The sequence below is a fragment of the Synchiropus splendidus genome, chromosome 8 (assembly GCF_027744825.2).
Source record: "Synchiropus splendidus isolate RoL2022-P1 chromosome 8, RoL_Sspl_1.0, whole genome shotgun sequence".
NCBI lineage: Eukaryota > Metazoa > Chordata > Actinopteri > Syngnathiformes > Callionymidae > Synchiropus > Synchiropus splendidus.
In genome coordinates, this window is record NC_071341.1 from 5,160,509 (window position 1) to 5,179,671 (window position 19,163).

At 41.4% G+C, this 19,163-nt stretch overlaps 1 protein-coding gene across 6 annotated transcripts in view; it reads left to right on the forward strand.

Moving 5' to 3' along the window:
* Nucleotides 1-19,163, forward strand: part of bcas3 (BCAS3 microtubule associated cell migration factor) — a 242,654-nt gene that overhangs the window by 80,543 nt on the left and 142,948 nt on the right. For all 6 annotated transcript variants that reach the window (XM_053872609.1, XM_053872611.1, XM_053872610.1 and 3 more), the window contains exons 20-22: nt 1,658-1,758; nt 6,984-7,180; nt 7,549-7,646. In XM_053872609.1, the coding sequence (XP_053728584.1) occupies nt 1,658-1,758; nt 6,984-7,180; nt 7,549-7,646 (396 nt within the window). The remainder of the gene's footprint in view (nt 1-1,657; nt 1,759-6,983; nt 7,181-7,548; nt 7,647-19,163) is intronic.

Here is a 19,163-nt window from a genome sequence, read left to right on the forward strand (position 1 = left end):
CCAGACCTTCAGATCTTTGAGATAGTTCTTCCCTTATCTACCCCTGAGATCGGCCCTGTCCGGCTGCTGGCCCCAGGAGGTCGGCCTGCATCAATACCTAGGCAGCCTTTGTTCTGGTTCTGACTCCCTGCCTCACTGCCCAGCTTAATAGGTTGCTGGCTACCCTCATCAGCGAAGCAATGTTGCTGTTCAGAGGAGACGGTAACAACGAACACACTGAGGAAAGCCACATCTTATCTTATTTCGCTTCCTACTCCATTGTGATTTCTACATCACTGGGATGGTGTGTATCAGATGCAAATAAATACTGACTGCTCTGTTTGTCTCCAGTGCTCTCATTTCATTGTTTTAACAAAGTCCTCCTTGCTATTGGTCCAGTCCTTTTTGTTTTTAACTTCTTTCTGTAACCATGACCCCACTTTACATCAGTCAATAGCACATCACTGCCGGTGTGTATGTTGCCAAAGAGGCGCACTCTTTTCTTAAGTGTGTTGCAATAAGTTAGCACTTAGAAATGATCTTGTCGTCTGTAAACATTGATGTTCTATCTCCTAAGAGCCCGTAATGAGCATTTTAAAAGCAGGAAGGTGAGTGGGCGGCTAGCCGACACTCAGATGAGCTGATATGAGTGAGGTCAGTCTGGCTCCTGACGCACACACTGACACCCACTCACACTGTGCGACTTTTTCCCTTGTCTGACCCACACGGGCGACCACTAGTCTCCCACTCTGGAGCCTAACTCAAGCCACTGAAAGTTCCCCACCTCCCCTCACCCTTGAACATACAGAGGAAATCCGATCAAGCCGGTCCAGCAACTGCTTCAGAACATCCATAATTAATTAGGGACCAGCTATTGGCCCCAAGGGTCAAAGAGCATGGATTGAGGGAAAGAGACACACTGGCAAGAGGAGTGTGGAATAAAGACAGAGAGAGGGTGTGTAGGTAGTCGTGAAGTAGCACCACACAGGCTTTGTTGCCACACTTGTTAAGCACTCTCTCACCATCGGAGCTGTGTCCCCCTCAACAGCTGCACTTCAGCTAGTTAAAGTGGTAGATCTAATAATTTCACTTGTTTCATCTTAATTTCACTTCATCTGTCTTGAACTGAACAGGGCCATCTTCTTATAAACAGTCAAATCACTCTCAAAATCAAATTGAAGTGGGGAGAAAAACATGTTAAGTTGTACTTTATTCATTAATGTTTGAAATTATTGGTGGTTACAACTTGTGTAATGTAGATTTATTTTTTGTTCTGTAAAAAATATTTGATAATTCATTTTCTACTGTCTTTTTATTGAGTTAATTTCCATCATTTATACATTTTAAATGTTTCATTACTTCTTAAATAAACCTAAATAAAGCATACATATCCAGATTGGAAAACCTTATAATGAGTCATTCAGTTGTTATTAAATGATTGATACAAACATGATTCTCTACACACGATGTAATGCAAGTGAAGCCTCATGACTGACACTGACACTGGCAGATCTCACATGCCACTGCCTGCTGATTTATGTCTATACTTAATGCCCAGTGAGTCATCTTGAAGTGACTGATTTGTTCACCATTACAAGGAAACAATGGTGATAGTGTGGTTGATGTTCTTTTGTCTGTCTCTTCATTTATGTTTTAACAGTGTATTTGTGTGTCCCAGGAATGCCCCCAGGAAGCCCAAGCCAAATCACACGTCACGAGTCGTTAGACAGCCTGGCGTCTGATCACAGTGGACAAGAGGACCAGGAGTGGCTCTCACAGGTCAGCACCTTATCCTACATCGCAGTTGTATTGTGTTGAAGTAGCTTACCTACCGACTAGCTGGGCCCCGCTCCTCCTTGCTTAGTCACTGCCTGTTATGTGTCTCATTTACACAGCACTGCACAAAAATCGAATCATGGATTTTGTTGTTGGAGATCTTATAGTAGAGTGTTCTAGAGACGAAACAACCACTGCTTTCTGTTCTCTCTGTAAGCTGCTGAGCAGATGGAGACCTAGGAGAGACGAGGTGGACCACTGAGGGATTGATCTCATGATGGGGATGGTTATAGATAGCCATACACTGAAACTATGGAACGGAAAGAAATATCAAGGAGTGTTAGTCATTCAGAGTAGTTCCTTTGAACAATGAAAGAGATGGGAGCCGTATCGTGGGGCACTTCAAAAAGTGGTCATTAAACCAGAGTTGGCTCGTACTTCAACAGGTATCGAATGAGATGAGACATGCCAACTCTGAAGACCGTGGCTGGCATGACCACACTACAGAGACACACCCTTTGGGTGTGAGGAAGACTAAAGGGAAATTTAGATTTGGAAACCAGCTTCTTCTTGTGATGCCATCTTTGTACTCATCCCTCATAGATAACTAATACTAATACTCTTGTTTCCCCCGAGACACTCTGGCTAATATATAGAACCCAAGGGGACATTTTGATGTTGATAAGTTCACTTGATGAAGAACTAGGCGTCAGTGGGGTGGAGGAGGAAGTATTTCTCACAAGGAGACCAAACCGAGGCCGGAATCCGAGGAGCAGGGGTCTTAAGAGGGGTGTTTTTGTTGCAACTAATCAAGGCCACAAAAGTCAGCTGAAACAGGCTGCCCCAGACTGGCTATCAACTGATGAGGATTCTGACTCTGGTTTGACTTTGTGCACTTGATTTGTAGGAGAAAAAGAAAAAAAAAAAAACACCATTCCAGCCCTTCGAGGATCGGGTTGAATGGCCCTACATCAGAGTGAGGCTGCTGGTCAACAAAAAGACTAAGCAGTCACTGCATGGCCCAATTTCATTTTTGTAAAATTCAGGAGAGGGACGAGTTGGAGTGTGGTTTGAAGGTGGGAGTATGCTCAGATAGTTGGTCTCAGGAAGGAGCTGGTGTCTGAAGAGAATTGGGCTGATGAGGACAAGTGATGACTTGCTGCACTGCTGCGGCTTCTCCAAATTGGAGATTGTGGTTCCTGTATTCTTTCCCCTGTAGTGGGGCTTTTTTGGCCAGAATGCAGCTTGACGACCAGAGCAGATAGATAGCCAGGAGACAGAAGTTTAAGGATTTACAGATGACCCCAGAAGACAAGAAAGAAAACGTGTTGGAGAAAAATGTGGATTACAGAAACCAAGTCCATGAAGTATTCCTACTGAACAAGTGGGGCCTTGGTAGGGTCTACTTTTAATGGGAATTGAGAACCGTTTGTTTAAAATATTGTTTTCTATTAAGTTATTATAGTTCATGATCCAATTTTATTCACAATTTCTGCATGCTTTTTATTTTTCCACAAATTAAAGCATTTCCTCGATATTTTTTTCTTTTTCTCTTTGAAACCGAAAATCTTTTCAAAGCTACACTTTGCAGGTCCTTGCAGTCCTTCATGTGGCTTTTGAGATTTTATACTATATTCCTGCCAAAGGATGAATCAAAAACTCAACAAAAATACAGAAAATAAATATCATGTTTGCACGTAGAAATTCACTTATCTCAGCAATTCTAGTAGCGTGTCCAGTCTCAAGAATTGAGCTCCAGCTACTTTAGCTTCCCTTTGTAGGTCTTCAAGTGATACTCATACAACAGCTTGGTATTTGCTGGCTTTGGTACACTAGGTTTTGAAGGGTTCCAAAATCTTGCAAGGGTTTCGTAGTTGTGCAATACACAAGTCATGATGTTTTAAGGCTGGTTAACCCCCACAGCACTCATCTCTGATGTTGGCAGGTAAGCCACGACATTTTTACCATCAATAATTCTACGGCATCCATAATTGATCGGCTTAAATGCACACCACTTAGCCTGCTGGATCTGTGGCTTAGATGTACTGTGATAGCTTTGCCAAGAGCAAATCCTTCCTTGGCGTTGATTTTATGATTTTTGTTTCATTATTTTTACTCTTCATGTCCAGTAATTGAAGGTGTTTTAAAGGTCATTTTGGTTTCTGATTGCATTCTGATTTCTGATTTTGGCAGTCTGAAGAGACAAATACTCAAACATAAATCAATTATGGCAAACTTGTATAAGTTAGCTTTGAGATAATAGGTAATCTTGGATTCTAGTAGCCGGGACTTTCCTTTGCCAAAGGGCCTTCAGGTGGATTTCTACTTGTTTTTCTCTCCTAGACGAGGAGAAACAGGAATTCTTGAGGTGCCATGAAAGAGTGGTTTATTTGAGGCCATCATTTCAGCCCTGTATTCAATTCAAGCAATCTTACAGTATAGCAAATATACATCCTGGTACCTTCATCCATCTTCTATTCCGCATTCTCATCTAGAGCAGTGATCCTTAATCATATGGCAGAGGACCATAGTTGGGCCGCGAGCGCCCCCTAGAGGGCTGCTAGAAGTTTTTTGTTTTACACCTTTGGGCCGTGAGACGCTCGGTTTGAAAACACTTGCCACATATGGTGGCAGTATTGTCATTGACTTGACTTGACAGCTGCAAATTTCTGATAGTTACCAACTATGAAGAAGTTCTTCAAAATGATAAAGTGATGGCGCCCCAACAGGAGAAACTGTTCACCTGTTGGAGCATCTTTTAAAATTAATTAGAATATTTTATGGCGAAACTTTTATTTACTCTTTACTCATCTTCTTATCTTATTTATGTATGAAAGAGAATTTTTTTATGCTACTTAGACATTGTTTAATTATATTTATTTTTTCAGAATTTTATTCATGATGTATATTTTTCCAATTTCCTCAACAGAAAATGACTTGCACCTGGTTCTGCCGCTTGTTTGACTTTTCAAAGACAAATATCTTTGCGCTGATCACATGGTTTCATGTCATTGCACAAGGCTTTGGTTTGTTCACATGTATGGTTATTGAACACAGTAATGTATGGTGTTTTCTAATATCAGAAATCTGTAATCACAGTAATGAGTCAGTTCTATTCCTTGAACTATTCCTTGAATGGGTCCATTTGTTCTGGAAGACGAGATCAACAAGGTTAGGAACCGCTGATGGAAGGTCTTTGGGAGCTTTGCCAATCTCAGCATGAACAGGCAATAGGCGGGGAACACCCTGGACAAGTCGCGTGGAGTCTGTTTGGCCAATACAGCTCACTTTTATTTGAAGCTGGAAATGATTCAACTTCAATGTTGGCTGGTAGGGTTTGTGTAGTATGTTGCTCTGGCTTTGCTACTGAAATGGAGCATTGGGTTTTTGTGGCATTTGGTCCTCCTTGTGCCAACAGTGATAAAACTGTGAAACACTGGGAGATGAGTAAAATAATGCAGTAAACTGGAAAGTCAGTGTTGGTGTGGGGGAGCAGAAATCAGTGGAGGTCCAGGGCAGAGTCAGAAATCAAGCAAGTGTGGAAGTAGTAATAGCTCCATGTTTATGAGTCACAAAATCCAGAGTTGGGCCGTGTCTTCCTTTCAGCCAGCATTAGTGCCACTTTGCTCATGCACTGACAGAGTTCCTGCCACACCAGTGACAGCTTCTTCTCCCTTCAGGCCTCACATCAAGCACGCCGCCATGTCGCGGTTGGTGTCACACTTTTATTAACCCTGCAGGAAGTCTTTACATCAGCCTGCCAGGACTCCGAACTCGCATTACTCTGACAGGTTCTGACATTAGGCTTTGAGTGTTGCAGTCGTGCCGTGAAGCTTTAAGTGCAGTGTATTAGCACATGCATAGATGCAAAAGAACCGATGTGGAGTCTCTTCAGACGCTTTAGACAAATGAAGTAGTTTATTTTATCTTGCCAGTGGAGTGAGAAAGTCAATCCAAACTTTCTTTCTCAGTGTCAGAGTTTTTGCTGCCTCGGCCTCATCATCTTTGTCCACTAGAAAAATGTCAAAACCATTATCAGTACGTGGTACAAATTGTTTTTATTTTTTATTTGTATTTATTTTTTTAAATGTGCTGCACCGTTCTATTTAGTGTCCAAGATACTGTTTGTGGTGCACATTAGTTTGTTCTTCTTGCACAACTATCCCATCTCTTTACTTACGTTATTAGTAGGTATTTACTGAGTACTGACAGTTGAGTACTCGCCAATATCAATCACCAACACCAGAACAGGACCATAAGAACCTCCTTCACTATTGGTTAATCCACCTTGAGGCACTGGCCTTGAAGGCTGTTAAAGGGCTATGCACTTATTCATAGAATTGTTGTTACATTAGGTAACCAGTATTTATTGCAGGTTTGCACAGATGATCAGTTGAAATCAGAGTCTCTGTAACTATTATCATTATGGAGTTGGATGGAAACTTAACTAATTGAGTGTTTTCACCTATCCGAGACGTCTCTCCTACAGTGGAGATGGAGCAGGTCATAAATCAACTGATCGAAGTCTGCAGTCTTATTGGGGCAGACGCACGGTGGATCTCTTTGACAGTAAAATGGGAATAGCATCCTACTGACATCACTTTTCACTGGCTGATTTCTTGTCTGAAGGACTGTTGGTCGCACTGTGCGCAGTACAAGATAGAACCGTCTCGATCTGCCACTGTGCCACGCATCAGGGAGTATATTTGTAAAATGAGAAAGGAAGTGTGTGGCACATCGACAAAATTGACTGTGAAAATGTTTTCTGTCAGGTTTGGTGAGAATGATTTCATTCATGATTTTTTTATACATCATAAATCCAGTTTATAATGAGAAAGGCAATAGCATATTGAGTTAATGCATGCTAGACTTGCGCCTGTTCAAATGTATTGTGGGTAGGTAAATGGGTGGGTAAATGTATCTAGGTTGTGTTTGCTAGTTTCCCATGCATTCGCGTACGATGTATGTGAGCCATTGGGGCCAATGCTGTGCTCTACCAAGTTCGACTAGTTTGGAAGCTCCAGACATATGACACATGTACACCTATCTGCCTGCCCGAGTTAACACAAATTGTTTTCACAACCTGCCGCACACCAATGCTCAACCATTGGGCCACCACAAGAAAGCATAGTCTTCAGATGACCTGGATGACAATTGTTTTTTATTTGACTTGATTTGAAAGAGACTGCCTGGGCAACACTCTCTCTATTAACACTTTTCTTCCTCAGGTTGAAATTGTTACCTATACTGGACCACATCGCCGTCTGTGGATGGGACCCCAGTTTCAGTTTAAGACCATTCACCCCTCTGGTCAAACAACAGTTATCTCCTCATCATCTTCAGTGCTCCAGTCTCAAGGGCCATCTGATGTCCAGCAGCCCCTCTTGGACTTTGACACAGATGACCTAGACTTGCACAGCCTTGGGTAAGAATTTGGATCATCAGTAACATTTTCATTAGTGACCAGTTATGGCTTTATATGAGAAATGAAAAAGAGGAAAGGTTCTGAAAAGTTTCACATTGGAGTTGAGATTTGATCAACTCAATTTAGTTGAATATATATATATATATATATATATATATATATATATATATATATATATATATATATATATATATATATATATATATATGTATATGTATATGTATAAACACACACACAACAAGTCTTTCAACCCACCATTTATTTTACTGCAAAAGTGTATCTGACAATGTTGCTACTTCAACTAGTTTGATGTTGCCAAGAGATTCTTCAAGTGCCGAAACCAGACTAATGACAAATTATTTGTGTAGGATCCAACCGATGCGTTCTGAACCAGTCAGCATGCCTGGGTCCTCACGGCTGGTGGCAGAGCAACGAGGACATTCAAATTTAATGGATGCAGGATCAGGTAGGAACTGCTGTAGTTTTTTGACCTTTTTTCACTATCCATTCGTCCCATCTTAAACCATCCTTATTCCAAGCAGTTTCCACCCATTGTGCTGTCTTAAGTTTTCATTTGTTCCACTCTTGTTGGACTGATGCTTTGTTGTGATTTGGACACTCAAGCTCTGGAGAAAATGTTAAAGGGGAAGTGATAGCGAGAAATATCTGAGGACTAAAGCTCCTGTTGCATGACTTAAATATTAGTTTTCTGCTATCTGATAAAAATCCAGCTATTTACTATGCTATAGTAAATGTACTTATCTGGGAATTGACTTTTGAATGCATGTCGCCTGTGTTTACAGATATATTTTAATTGATATCCAAACCAATCTTGCACATTCATTTGGTAACTGAGTGTAAAGGGAGTCAAAAGTGTTTCAGGCAGAATCCTCAGCCTGCCACAGATCAGACATACTGTACAGTACTTGATGGTATCGCTTTCACAGTTTTGATGACTGAAGAAACCAGTGTCACAATATGATGATGAGTCCAGAGGGTTCAGACGTTTTTATCTAGCTATTCAGGCTTCGCTTTCACTTGAATTAATTAATGGCTGGCTTCTGAGTCACTAAAAGTTGTGGTTTTGAACCACTTCTGACTGGTTTCCTGCGATCAGAAACACCCCTTTGAGTATGTTGCATATTCCATCAACTATGTTGATAGGCTAGAGATCAGAGAAAAATATATAAAGTGGAGGAAACATAAATATTAAGACCAAAATATTGTAAAAATGAAGGAACACTCATTGGTCATGAGGCATTTTCATTTTAATGTAGCTTTTTTTAATGATTCCACTTCCTTAAAGCACAACTACATGTCCCTATTTGTACTCCTCTTGAACTATCATGCTGTCGTGTGTGTGTGTGTCCGTGCGCGTGTGTCTGTTTGTGTTCCCGTGTGTCGTCTAAATGGTGCCAGAGCGTGTGAGAGAATCTTCACTTATTGCGTGACATTGTATCTTGTTGTCTGTGGCGATAAACGCGATAGAGAAGTGACGGTGGCGTCTCTGGTATTATCTGCTGTGTCTTGTGACAGAGAAGTCACTCATCTGATGTGGCCTGTGTCTGCCACTTTGCCACTCCCATCCCCTTTCTGCTGGTGTCAAAAGATATCTGCAGCCTGTGTCGCAAATAGTCATTGCTGATTGTTAAGTGATTTTTGTTTTTTTTTTGTGCCCAACACCAGTTCTTTTTAAATGAACACCTTTGTTCTCTCTTACCTATCAAGGTTAATTGTAACAAAATGTGGGACTGGGAGTCATCCTTTTAGAATGAACACAATTATATAAGGTATTATACCATTTCATTCCATCTTCAATAGGCAGCTGTTATCGCCCAATAACTGGAAATCTCACAGGAGAATAATAGAATCTGAAGTACACCATTCTCTTTTACTTTATTTTCTCCTTTAATGTTAAACTTTTCATGACTGAAATATAGGATTTCCAAATTGTATTTTTCAAAACCCCACTATGTGTCTTTTGTATTCTGTACACAAGGGTGTAATAGTCAATTGGCTGATGATCCATGTTGTATTATTATCCTGGCTGTTGTCCTCAATTTCAGCAGAGGGAATAGATTAATGACTCAAAATCAAATCTTAATCATTCCTTCTGAGACATTACTCCTGTCATCAATTTCAGTGGAAATGTTTTCAACCATCTCCATTGTTGACTGCAATCATTGCACTTTTTTATTGGTATTATCCAAGCACTGTAACTGGCAGCCTTGTACGCTGCAAAAAATAAATAAATAAATAAAGGGAACAGTGAAGTAACACGTTGTAGATCTGAATGTTGAATGTGGTGACAATAAAATCACAATGAGTGAGACATGATGTCCCAGATGTGCTCAGTTGGATTCAGGTCTGGGGAATGGGCAGGCCAGTCCATAACATCAATGCTTTCATGTTGCAGGAACTGCTGGAGACAGGCCAGAACTGATGTACTGGCCTGTCTCCTGGTAGTGCCTCCATGCTCTGGACACTACGCTGACAGACACAGTAAACCTTCTTGCCACAGCTCGCATTGTTGTGCCCTGCTGGATGAGCTGCACTACTGGATGAGCCACTTGTGTGGGTTGTAGACTCTGTCTCATGCTACCACTAGAGTGAAAGCACCACCAGCATTCAAAATTGCCCGCATTGCCTATAATTTCCACCAGTTGTCTATTCCATTTGCCAACGGCGTATGAAATTTGTCATTTGTCAGTCAATGTTGCTTCCTGAGTGGACAGTTCGATTTCACAGAAGTGTGGTTGACTTGGAGCTAGAATGTGTTGTTTAAGTGTTCCCTTTATTTTTTCTGAGCAGTGTATATTTAAATTTTATGTATTTATTTATTTTTTGTGATCAGGATGGCCTCTTCAACCTTCAACAAAAGACAGTGGAAATTGTTTCACCCTCTTTGTGTCTTTTGCTGAGTACATTTTTTGTTAGTGTTTTTCCTGTGTTGTCTACGTCTTTACTATGAGCAAATCCAGAGCTCAGGGATGTACATGATGCTTATCAGTCTCCAGTGTTTTGTCCCACTGCTGCATGGCGCCGCCTCTTATCACGCCAGCATCACTTCTGTGGCACTCGTAAGATCATAACCACGTGTTGTACAGCAAGCTGATACCAAAAGTGCAATAAAAAGTCAGAACGTGTCAGATGTGCCACCGGGGGATTGAATGGAACCCAAGGATAATCTGCGATAAGATAATGTTTGATAAAGTTGTAGCCAGTCACAACTCTCTTTCAGAAAGACCTGAACTGAATGAGCCAGTGGAGTTCTATCCTGTTGCTCATGAGCTTTCTCATTGCTTTTAGATCTGTTAAGAGTTTGTAAACAGTGATGACGTATGAATAAGTGTGTGCACATTCTGTCAATGGAGGGATGGTGGAGTACAGTTGTTTGTCAAGCTTCGTGCGTGTGCTACCTACACAGAATTGCAGGTTTTACCCGCAAAAACTCATACTGACGGATGAAAAACGACACACCAGATCCATACAACATCAGTGAGTGTTCTACCAAAACCACTTCTGACTGATCTTGCAACAACCACACACATTTTGCGGGGAAAACCTTTGTTTTGTTGAGGACAGTATGTAGTCATACTGTACAATTCAACTGAAATTTGCTCGTTCTGGTAACAAACATTAAAATGTCCTGATACTGATACCAGTATCAGAAAGTGGCCTATTTTGCTGTTCTTGTACTTGTCAAATACTCGCTCATGACAGCACCCAACATCCACTACTGTAGTTCCCTGGCTATATTCTGCAGATTTTAGTGCATGGAGGGTTTTTAAGGGGCTGTCAACTCTCACACAAATGAGGGTGGTCGCTGGCTCTCATGCCACACTTGAAATATGTGGCAGTGATGTCATGTTTGTTCAGGGAACATGTGCTGAAAATAGCATCATTTATAATGGTTGTTATGGTATTATTAAGTACTCGTACAAATTCGTGCCAAAAAGTGGTGTTTCTGACATCCCTAATTATATTATATACTATTAGAATTAATTAGATCATTTTTAGATGGAGTCCCACCGTTACGTACATGTCTACATGTCTAGGTAGATGCAGCAAGGAGCTGCTTCTGTTGCCAAAATTTTCAGCCATATTTATTTCATGTCCGCTGTAAATGGGTTTATACTGTATATTATTAATCTTAAATCCTTATGAAGTCAAACCAGTCAGTGGTCACTCACACCATTTTTTTTTATTTAAAAAGCACAGGTAAGAAAAGTAGTATAATTCAACTACAGTCCATGAACAGTATGGGACAGAATAAATTAGTCCTCAGATGATTAGCACACAGCTCTGAAGTTCTGCCTCATCAGGGTGCGTCGCCGTAGGATCATACATCCTGTCCCATCATTCTGTATGTAGTACCTTCGTGTGCGTTTCTTCTACTCCCGTCCAGTGCAAAACTGAAAAATGCTTAAAATGCTTCTTTGAATGTTTGCAGACATTTTGCTTAGCATACAAGTCCATGTCTAACAAGATTATTAGAAGGAGAGTGTTTTCCTGCAGAGTCCTGAGGCTCAGAGAGGCCATAAAGTTTCTCCCCACTCTGACTCATTTACAGTCAGTCAGTCTCCCCTGTGTCTGCTCCCATCTTATCTCAGCACATACTCTCTCCTTATCTCTGTCTTCCCTGAGGTGATGGGGCGCCATCTGCAGTCACACACACAAACACACACACACACTCGTGCACACACACAGTTGTATGTGGTACAGTGTTTCCAGTTGTGCCAACTTGACTCAGCATATCTGTCCATGGAAGAGACAGAGACCATCGCTGCCGACCGTCTCACTTTCAATCAGCTGTAATATACACAATCAATGTGCTATTATCAGTGTCCCTATCTACACCCAAGAGGACATGCGCACATGAGTGCGTCCTGCTACAGTCCTCGGTCAGCTATTCAAGACTCTCGGTGTCCCACGAGGTCACATTAAGTAAGAAGTTGAACGAGATAAACCATTGACCGATAAGACTCTGGACTGGTTGGTGTTTTTGACTATTGGCTTGACGGCGCAAACACGCATTGTAGCCTCAGCCATTGTGTTGTTTTCCGTCATCTCTTGCCTTTGTCCCTACATCTTCGACTCAGCTCAATGTACGTCCTCACTTATGCTTGAACTGCGCGTGCAGGCAGACATGAGCGTATACTTCCCTGTATATACTTTCAACTAGAGCTGTCGGACGATTAAAATAATTGTGTGATTAATTAAATATGGTGTATTCAATTAATCTCATTAATCTCACATTTAATCTCATATAGGAAGTGCTGAGAAAAGTTATGGTATTTTCACTTGAATTCATTTTACTATTGTGGCAGATTGGTCGGAGGTCTTTCTGAACTGCAGAAGTTTAGACACAGTAAAGCAGTAATAACACATTTCTTAGCAAAGACAATACGGAACTCTGTTACTGAACCTCTTGCTTGTTGTTTCAGATAATTAAATTTAATTGATCCATCAATCTATTGCAGGTCTTCATTGACCACATTGATCTGAGATGTGGCTAGTCAGGTTTTTTCGCACGAGCAGAGCTCAACTTGCCCTGCTCTGTCGACAGCTTCAGTTTTGATAATCAAACGTACAGATCCTGCAGTTCAGTCATCTCCTGTGTTCTATGACAGAACTAAAGTATTTCATTCATTCATTTTTCTTTTCAAAATCATATTTTGTATGTGTTTTGGTGTCCTGCTGCGGTTATTTTATTTTTTTTTTTATTTTTAGTTTATATATATTATTGGTATCAATTTGCAATATGTGGGGACTGTTTGGGACAACAGGCATGATGGTCAATGATAATGGTCAATACTAATAGGAAACTAGATGCATGGTTGTTGCTTAGTTGCTGACTCAGGACACACCGAATCAAGTAAAAATACTGCCCACTCAAAATCTATTGCAGGGTGTGACCTGTAGAAGCAGACTCTTAAAAAGCTAGTCATTCTTTTTATTGTCATGCAACTTACCTGTCTTCAACAGACAATTTGGATTTCACCTAGGCTGCATCCACTGTGTTCTGCTTACTGCAGGATCTCTACAGTACCAGTTTAACAGGTTTCATCTGTTTGCCAACTATCCTCAGAGGTATGATGAACATGTTGGTTGCTTCATCAGGGGCTGGCGGTTGTCTTGGCGGATCACGTAATGGATCTCATCATTGAGAGTGAACTGTGAACGGCGGACATGAACAACCTTGGTCAACACCTCACTCTAAGCACCATTAAATAGCATGACTGAGGGCAGGTGTTCACTTGTGGCTGCAGACTGACACAGAGGTCCATTGTCCACCACTGGCCAGTATCACCATGGGGCGAGAAGGTCCTTTTCCAGTGGTTATTGTCCAGACTGGGGATTAGGTTGGCTTGTGCTCTTTTCCCGACATACTTCATCTGCCACATCCTCTTCTTTAACAAAACAGGCACCTGTGCTGTGCTATTCTGTCTCCTGCCCAGTAATCTATACCCCTAAATTACCCCCTATCCTCATAAAGGGTCCTTCTGTTTTTTAATACCATAGTTGTAAAACTCATGAGTGACAGAGTAGGCCAAAAAAATGCCTTGCCACCCGATCTCTTCCTTTAAGAGAAATGCTCTCATTTCCTGCGACTACCCTTCAAATGCATTCTCCGAACATTCTATTTTCATCAATAGGCACCTTTGTCACCTCGCTGCCACTCGTCCCCTCTACCTCCTATCGCCCCCGCCCAGTGCCTCAAGCTTTGTGACCTGTTTGGTGACAAAGCTAAATCCGTCCATATCTATGGTCATCACTCCTTCCGTCTTTGTCATCACCAGCAATCTATTAAGCAAGCTATTAAGCGTCAGGAAGTGGAATTTGATCCCTAAAATGGATCCTCAGACACAGTTTGATTTTAACAAAAGATTTCTTAAGCCAAGACTGTTGCTGGGGAGCTCGGTTATTCTGTATTCACATATGAACAGTAAAAATAAAAAGAAAATATCTATATAAATGCATATATTCTTTTCCCATTTTCCCATTGTGGGATTAATGAAGCTCATTCTTCCGTGTCTTGTAAAAAAAAGAGAAAATGCTCAATTCAATCATTCACATTCATTTTTCTTCACATTCGAAAGGAGTACTAATATTATCTTAATGGGAGCTGGCCACAGACAACTCCACTTAAATATTTGCCTGACATATCCTGTCCATGTGGAAATGAATTCTATCAAGGAAAAGTTGAGGACGTGCTCTTTTTCTCACTTACTAGTCTGTGGAATTATGCTCAGGCTTTGGGGACATCATGACAGCAATGGTTTAGCCACATGTGTGGATTTATGGCGAGTACATTCATGACGGCAACAGCAACGCATCAGAACACAGGGATGAATACTGTATGGCCCAGTTCTTGCTGGGATTTTTTGGTGCAGGTTTTTTATCTGTTTCTGTTTTTGTATTTATGTTATCTATAAGAGATGCACCACATAGTTACTATTATTTTAAGTGTCTGCGTACGTGTGTGTGTCTGTGTCTGCGTGTTGCTGGGGGGCAAAGAAGGCAGAGCAGCTGCTCTTTATAGTGACTGAACAGACACCACAGTGTCAGGCATCTGCCATGCGTTCACCCCATCACCTACTCAATGAAGTGTATGTGTATAAGTCTCTGTGTGTAGTGATATGGCTGTTTTTCTTGTCGGCCTTAAATGCAAGAAATATGATTTACAATTTTAATGTGTTTCTGTGGCATACTACGTTTTGTCTGCATGTAAGAGTCCAGACCCATGTGTACCAGCTGCTGGAACACTGTTGTATTTCTTGTGTGAAGATACATCCCGTACATACACACAGTCCAGTGTGCAGAGTGTATCAGAGCAGCGTGTTGTGCCCTACCCAAACGATTGAGTTGGATGTCTTCATAGGCATGGTGAGGGAAAAAGGGGAGGAGCGGTAATATTTGTGCCACCCATCCATTCTCATGACCTCAATCTGAGGCGGGCATCCTGCCAGGCTAGCCAGGCCTCCGTCTGTCAGTACCGTCACTCCTTCCTGGATGTGAAGGGGGACGTATTGAAGCAACACTGACTCATACACCCTCCTGCTCTCAAGTTGGGTGTTTAGACCATTTTCTGGGAGCATAAGTCACCTTGTCTCAACATAAATAAAGGTGAATCAATTTTTAACATACAATGATGCAGTGTCAATGCTGGCTAGTGGCCCATCTAAATCCTCCAACATCTCACTAATGTTCTCATAATTCATGTACAAAGTGCATCTAAAGCATAGAAGCTCATTAAGATATTCAGGGTTTTGTAGTGCCCTCAACAAAGCAAATGGTGGCTTCTCTTGTAAAATATGAAACATGTTTAGTGTTATTTCACTTTCTCTTCTTTGCTTCAGAATTCCATATATCCTGCTTCATATATTTGATGTTTTCAGTATGTGTCGACGTTGCAGAAAGTAGTGAAAATGAAGACAAAACACTGAATCAGAAGCCGTGTGCTGTGATGGCTCACCTCATACGTACTGTAAACCTTGCGATTCTATAGAAGCTGTCACCACAGTTGGATCCTTTTTGTGGGCGCACAGAACTCCAAGGAGGAATCCCCTGCATGCACAGCACTAAACCCATGACACGGGTTGATTCGGCATGCCTGGTGAAGTGACAGCTTCAGTGTCATGACATATATCTTATACAGTATATATCACTTTTTTCAAATACATCTTGGCTTCCAGAACATGGAAGAACATGAATGCCTCGCCTCCATCAGAACCTGGATTTTGGTGACCTTGTGTATTTCCCAGTACTACTCTGCCCATCATAAGTTGTAATCAAGTCTAACTAAAAACACATGTGTGACTGAGCCAGACCTTAACGGCGAGCAGGAAATGCAACAAATGATTGGTGTGGAACTCCAAAAGCTCCACTCGTCCATTTCTCCCTGCAAACAGTTGAACTGCTGCTTCATCTGGACTTCTACTTATCTTTTTTTCTTTTTTTCCCCTCTGCTCATACAATCACTTGGGACAGGCACACATTGTCATCAGGAGTGACACATTTTTTTTTTTATCTTGTCATCCTACTTGTTTTAACTCTCTCCATCTGTTCCATGTTCTCTTTTCTTTTTTCCGTTCTCTCCCTCTACATTCTTCCTCACTCTGACATTAACCATCTCTGACAGTGTCTCCATACCGTCGCACACTAATCCACCTCTGAGAGGTGTTAAAGCGTTTCCACCCCCCACCACCACTACACACACACACACACACACACACACTGCTCGAATCCTTTAAAGAATCGATCTGCAATCCTTCTCGCCCTAATGGGATTTTTCACACCCAAACCCTGTTTTCTTCACATGATTGGGACACATAGACAAACCAAAAACACTAACAGATAACTGCAGAACAAGATGGAGCTTTGCTTGCAAATGTAAGAAACAAAAACCGTGCAGGAGAGGGAATTGCGCTCGATAGCATATGCATCTGCTCCCAGCCTCTGACTCATATCACAGATGTTCACACCCATGCACACATGTGTACTGACACACACACACACACACACACACACACACACACACACACACACACTAATGCATTTTGACAATATTCAAAATCAACTATGTTCTGCATCTCTCAACTCAACACTCTTTTCGTCCCACCACTCATGACTTATCTCTTAAACACCATGAGATGGACTAGTTACTACGGACCGGACAAAAGTGCTCTACTTAGAAAACCATCCAGCAAAATGAAATTGTCAATAAGACAAAGACACTCCTGTTACTAGTGATTGCTTTTGGTGGCGTGAACTGATAGGACACCAATAGAAATGCTGGTCGAAAATGACTGAACAGGGAGAAGAGGAACGTTTAGGAGAGAAGAATGCTGGATGCAGAAACCATGACAGAAAAAGGTCAAGAGGTAGCTAATGTAAACCCAAGTGGGAGAGAATTCAGACCAAAATGATTTCAAGCTCTTTAACCGTAGTATAGACAAGTGGAGAAATGGTGTCTGAATCTTTTTGAAGGAGAGAGAGGCAAACTATAAAGTGTGTAGTAGAAGTGAAGACAGAACCAGATAGGATCATGTACTTAGATGCTATAGATGTCGATGTCCTCAGTGACGATAGGAAGTCATCAGGAGGGGAAAGGGGAACTAGATGAGGTAGCACAGGGCATTCCCCACTGGTGAGGTGTGCAGGAGGTTGAAAGACCTGTATCAAGAAAGAGGAGATGGGGGATTCCCAGTAGTCATTTCCATGCTGCTTCTGTGACAATCCTGTGGGTATTGTTCAGAGTGAAACACTCCCAATATTCTCACAGAAGAAAACGTTTCAATTTGAACAAATGACAAAGCAGACTTTCCACACATGCTTTTCATGACCGCTGCCTCTTTGCTACAGTTTGTCTTTCCTTCATGACCTCAGGGTTGGACCAGTCTGAGACTCATTTCCTACCCAGGTGTGTGTTTTGTGTCTCTCGTAATTGTTGTGTGGAAGGCAGTGTGTGTGAGAGGAGTCATTCAGCAAGATCAGCTCACCTGCTCTCAACTCATAGTAGGCACCATTGTTTATTGATGCCTGCTAAAGTCTGACTCCTCCAGGTGAGAACAGGTGCTAGTGTCCGTGCATCAGTGCTTGAGTGTTGAGTGGAGGGATAATAACAACTGGGATATTGTTTGGGCCTGGTCCCAAAGGAGAAAAGGTTGGGGTTGGGGGGGAAAGGGGAAAAGGTTGCAGTCTTTCTGTCCTCACCTTGAAATCATGTCTCTCGCCATTTTGCCCGAGTGTGTTTCCAATCACTGCAGGAACGTGAGAAATGTACTCTTTGAATTCCTGTTCAGCTATCTTTCATACTGTCGGGGTGTGAGCACTTATGGCAGCACATGGATATAATGCTAGAGAGTTGAGCGTATTGTTTATCAATAATCATTCATCAATTCATGTTTAATTGTGAAACATTACTTTGATTACGGGTGACCATTCAATCTGCAGTAGTGGAAGGTGTGGGGCGATCACATGACATTTAACAGACATCAGCCAGTCATTCATCTTCACTAACCAACTTCGTACGTCTCTTTTGATGCTACTTTTAAAACAAACAAAGCTATAGTAAGCCATACCTTATAGAACTGTTGAACTTGGAGCAACTGCTAACAGCAACAGCTGCCATTAGCAAATGGACCGTCGGTGTAAAAGAACATTCAAGACCAATCTCTGTAATTCACTTCTGCAGTATCTGTGACATGTAGTGACAATGAACAAAGAAGGAATTTTGGGCTTGAGTGATGCAGTTATACTTCATGTATGAACAGCAAAAACAGTTGTGGTGTGGAAATCTTTGCAAGGTCTGTAAATCCAAACAAAGCTCCTGATCACCATCAAAATCAATTCACTTCCACTGTACATTTCCTACAAACACAGCGTTTCATTATTAAAACATTATCAAAATTATTCTGTTTACAAATCTAAAATGTACTTATTTATTTATTAATAATAAGAAATGGGCATCTAATATACTCCCGAATTGCTAAAGGGAAAAGCGAGGGGGTGGGGGCTGGGGAGTCATTGGGAGCTGGAAATATATATAATATTTTTAATATAATGCTTTGTTCCTCTGCAGAACTGCACCGCTACTCAGCGGAGTTCTCTGCACAGCAATGGGGACCATATGGAGCAGGCTTCATGCAAAAAAAATAAAAAACGCTGATCATATCTGGGCGGAATCACCATGGGTAAATTATATTTTGCCAAGATGGGGTGTGACCAGCTAAGTTTTTTGGACATCTGTGTTCTATAGGGGTCAGTGTTGGATCTGCAATTCTGCATCATTTTTACATTAATTTCTCGTAGGATGTAAAACATCACTGGGTTCCATATAGTGTAACAATGACACAAACGTGTTAGGCGCGGGTGAGAATGTTTGGACAATATCAATATGGATTTCATCACTATAAAGCACTGCTATTCCAAAGATAAACCACCAAAACAGAACAAGACAAAACTCATGATATTCAGC